Here is a 3,464-nt window from a genome sequence, read left to right on the forward strand (position 1 = left end):
TTGGCAGCTGCTCTAAATGTTCTGATAATTGCTACTGAGATTTACACACAGTTTACACATTTTTTAGTGATAATAAAAGTTAATTGATTCTTCTGAAACTCTGAAATGTTCCAGAACAGAGAATGATTCGGCCTTGAAGGATTTTAATAGAAATAGTTTTGGAAAGTTAATTCAGTCGTCATAAAAACAATAAATTAGCTTATTAGAGCAGCTGACGGTTCGGTTCATGTAGATAATCTACAGCTTTAGTAAAACAAGAGATTTGAAGCTTTTTACAGACTTTTCCTTTTTGTTAAATTGATAATAAGTCAGTGATTATTTAAATTACCTGATTTATACATTAAAAGCTTTGACCTAAAAGAGAAATCTCTCCGCCATCAGGATCCTGGATCAGTTTCTACTCTACCTTCATAGGAGCAGTTGCTGTTGGAGGCCAGAGACAGCTGCCTGATCTCCTCCAGCAGGGAGGGGTTGGTCCTGGAGGAGCAGAGGCTGCTCTCCTCCTCATCCTCCTCCTCCGTTTCACCAGGATCTGGAGAGTTCTCCATCATCTCAACGATCTCCTCGATTACCTGAGAGACGGAAAGAAGAAGGTGGGGGGGAGACGGGTGAGGAAGGAGATTTGGACACGGTTAAGTGCACACGGCTTTATGGTTTCCATTTAGGAGCCAAACGTCTCCTCTGTATGCATGAATGTTGTCCATTATTAATGGACTGCAGCCAGGAAGAACGCTGCGGTGTTAGATGGATGGACAGCTTACTGAGCAGCCTGACGCTCCACCCTGCCTGCTTTTATTTGGGATGTCTGATGCTGAGCACTGCAGCCAGAGCACTGCAAAACATCTACATCTAAATAACTAATCTAAACACATTTTTCTTGATTTGAGGAGGAAAGTGAGACACTGGAACAAGACAATTGACATTTAAAATGTGAATAAATAATTGTGTTGTCTCATTTCAAGTGTATATCTATTTATCTTATTTTAAGGGTAAAAATATTAATTCCATTGGCAGATCATCAAACCTGCTCAAATTAAGGGTAAATACACTTAATGTACAGATATAGAGGAAGATCTTTTATTTCCGGGTGGATCATCTAAATTGTTGGTCCTCCTAACTGTCAATCATTCTGGTGATGTGTTTACGTAGGTCGTCTTACGTGCTCGTCCCGTTTTTTTCTTTCAGGCGTATATCTGTGGTGAGCTCACCTTTCTCACCGCGGTTCTTTAAAAAGCTGAGGGTCGGAAGTGAAAAGAGTCTACGAAGTGGATAAGAAGAAAAGAATAGCCTCAGAAGAGGCAGATATATCCCAGAATGCTTTGCACACAAAGCATTATAGGATTTGCCGTCACAGCGACCCGCTGTCGGGTAGCAACAGCGTTGTTTAATAACAAAGATGGCACAGGCACTGCGCGGTAGAGGAGGATTTACGTGACCAATGGAGCAAAAAGCAGTGATCATCTGTCTGAACGGTCAGTTAACTGAGTTCACCATAAAGTTCACTATATAGTCCCTGCTGTAGGTGGACAGAGTGAGCCTATATCGAGCTACGAGAAAAGCACATTTTAAACAGAGTGTGCACGAGGAGAAATGGGCTTGTGCACGCTCTCGCACGCGCATTTTCCTTTAAAGTGGAGAGGGCGGGTCTTTTAAAAATTCCTCCACAATACCTTTGATTTAAGAATTTTTTAACATCTTTCTAGATCATGTTTGCAGGGAGAGATTTGTCCAAACCAACGGTGCGTTGGTTTGGACAAATTCTTAGACAGATTTTATTGTCACTTTGTACCCACAGAGTGCATACAAAACAAAATTTAGTTCAGTACAGCTCTCAAGACATTAGTGCAGCAGTGATAAAATGTAAACATGGTGATCAGATGTAAACATAAGACTGAGATATGATTTACAGTTTCCAACATTTAGCGTTTTTCTTTTCTTTTTAACCCGATTTTCAACAGTTCATCAGTGTGATGGCGGTGGGGAAGAAGCTGCTGCAGAACCTGCTGGTCCTGCATTGAATGCTGTGAAGCCTTCCCAGAGGGCAGCAGGGAGAACAGTCCATGGTGGGGGGGTGAGGGGTCAGTGATGAGAGCTCTGGACAATGGTAGTAAAGGTAGTGAAGAAAACCTGAACGCCTCTCCAGCATCATGAACACGTAGGAACATTAAAGACCTATCCTTCCCTCCTCATGAGGTCATGTTGGTGGTTTGGCTCCACGGCTCTAATAGAGCTGGAGGAAACAGACTCTGACTGATCAGTGCAGCGCTTTGCTAAGTGCTGAACCTGGACCTGACTCAGCAGCTCCCTCTTAATGAAAAGCTCACCATGAATCCAAATGTTCTGGTCTGCTCAGCTCTGCTGCAAATGGACACATCTAATGAAGTCACAGCATTTGGATCAGTCTAACCCCAGAAATCATTTTCATGCTTTGGAGAAAAACTGCATACATGTTTTCTCCTCATTAGTTATGCAAACAACAAGTAAATAAAGCTAAAAAATCTGAATCAGAAAGAAAGAAATGCATCTCTGACCTGATCTGCTGTAATCAGAGGCTCCTCATTCAAGCAGTTGGCGTTCTCGTTCTTCTCATTCATTTCCTCCTCCTCTTTTTCATGGATCTGAAGATCAGGAGAAAAATGCGCCAACGATTAAAGGCTTTTCCACATTTCTGTAGAACGTCAGGATTAATACAGAACCAATAAACCAAGGATTGTGTTCCAGGGTGGGAAAACGCTCCGCCATGTTGGTTTCCAAACAGAATCAGTTCTGACTTATATTCATTCACGGATGCTGGATTCAAATGAAGCCAGAAAACAGATTTAATGACCTCTGGAAACGATTAATGCATTCTCACTGCGCATCCAACAGTTAAATGGACGCACTGTAAAAAGGGAAGAAATTAAGAAAGATCTTCTTGAAATAAGTGTGTTTGCATTTGATTTAAGAAGGTTAGTAAAATAATCTGACAGTTATGTTATTTACCCTCCATTGTGTTATTAAAGTCCAGTTTATATAATTATCTTTTCTGGGGGCAAAATGTTGATTTTACTGGAAGATCGCTGTAAAAAATGAAATATAACTAAATCAACTACTTTTGAAATAAGTTTATTTTCCATTTATTAAAGACAGAATTATAATTTTCAAATTGAATAAGATGATTTACTTAAAAAAAAAGGAACATTTGATTCAATTATCTTATTTCAGGTTTAGAATACTCAGCTAGCTTATCGTAAAGAAAACAATATTCCACACGTAGATCATTAACCTGCTCAAATGAATAAATTGTATGAAATTATCTAAATAAAACATCCTTCCCTTTTTGGTTTGCATCTCCACATTATGTGGGACATTAAAAGACGGGTCAAAAGTATTAATATTTATTAAGTAGATCTATACAGTAAATCCTGTTGTTTAATAACACTTTTGTTGAAGTTAGAGGATCAACAAGATTTTTACTGCAGTAA

General features: G+C 39.5%; 1 protein-coding gene across 1 annotated transcript in view; it reads right to left on the reverse strand.

Moving 5' to 3' along the window:
- LOC107089868 (fasciculation and elongation protein zeta-1-like) overlaps positions 1-2,633 on the reverse strand; it is a gene marked incomplete at its 5' end in the record, with an annotated part of 15,912 nt that extends 13,279 nt beyond the window's left edge. The window contains 2 exons of the mRNA XM_015382888.1: positions 407-572; positions 2,532-2,633. Of these exons, the coding sequence (XP_015238374.1) occupies positions 407-572; positions 2,532-2,633 (268 nt within the window). The remainder of the gene's footprint in view (positions 1-406; positions 573-2,531) is intronic.
- Between the last annotated feature and the right edge of the window lie 831 nt (positions 2,634-3,464).

The sequence above is a fragment of the Cyprinodon variegatus genome, unplaced genomic scaffold (assembly GCF_000732505.1).
Source record: "Cyprinodon variegatus isolate N-32 unplaced genomic scaffold, C_variegatus-1.0 Scaffold269, whole genome shotgun sequence".
In the NCBI taxonomy this organism is placed as follows: Eukaryota; Metazoa; Chordata; class Actinopteri; order Cyprinodontiformes; family Cyprinodontidae; genus Cyprinodon; species Cyprinodon variegatus.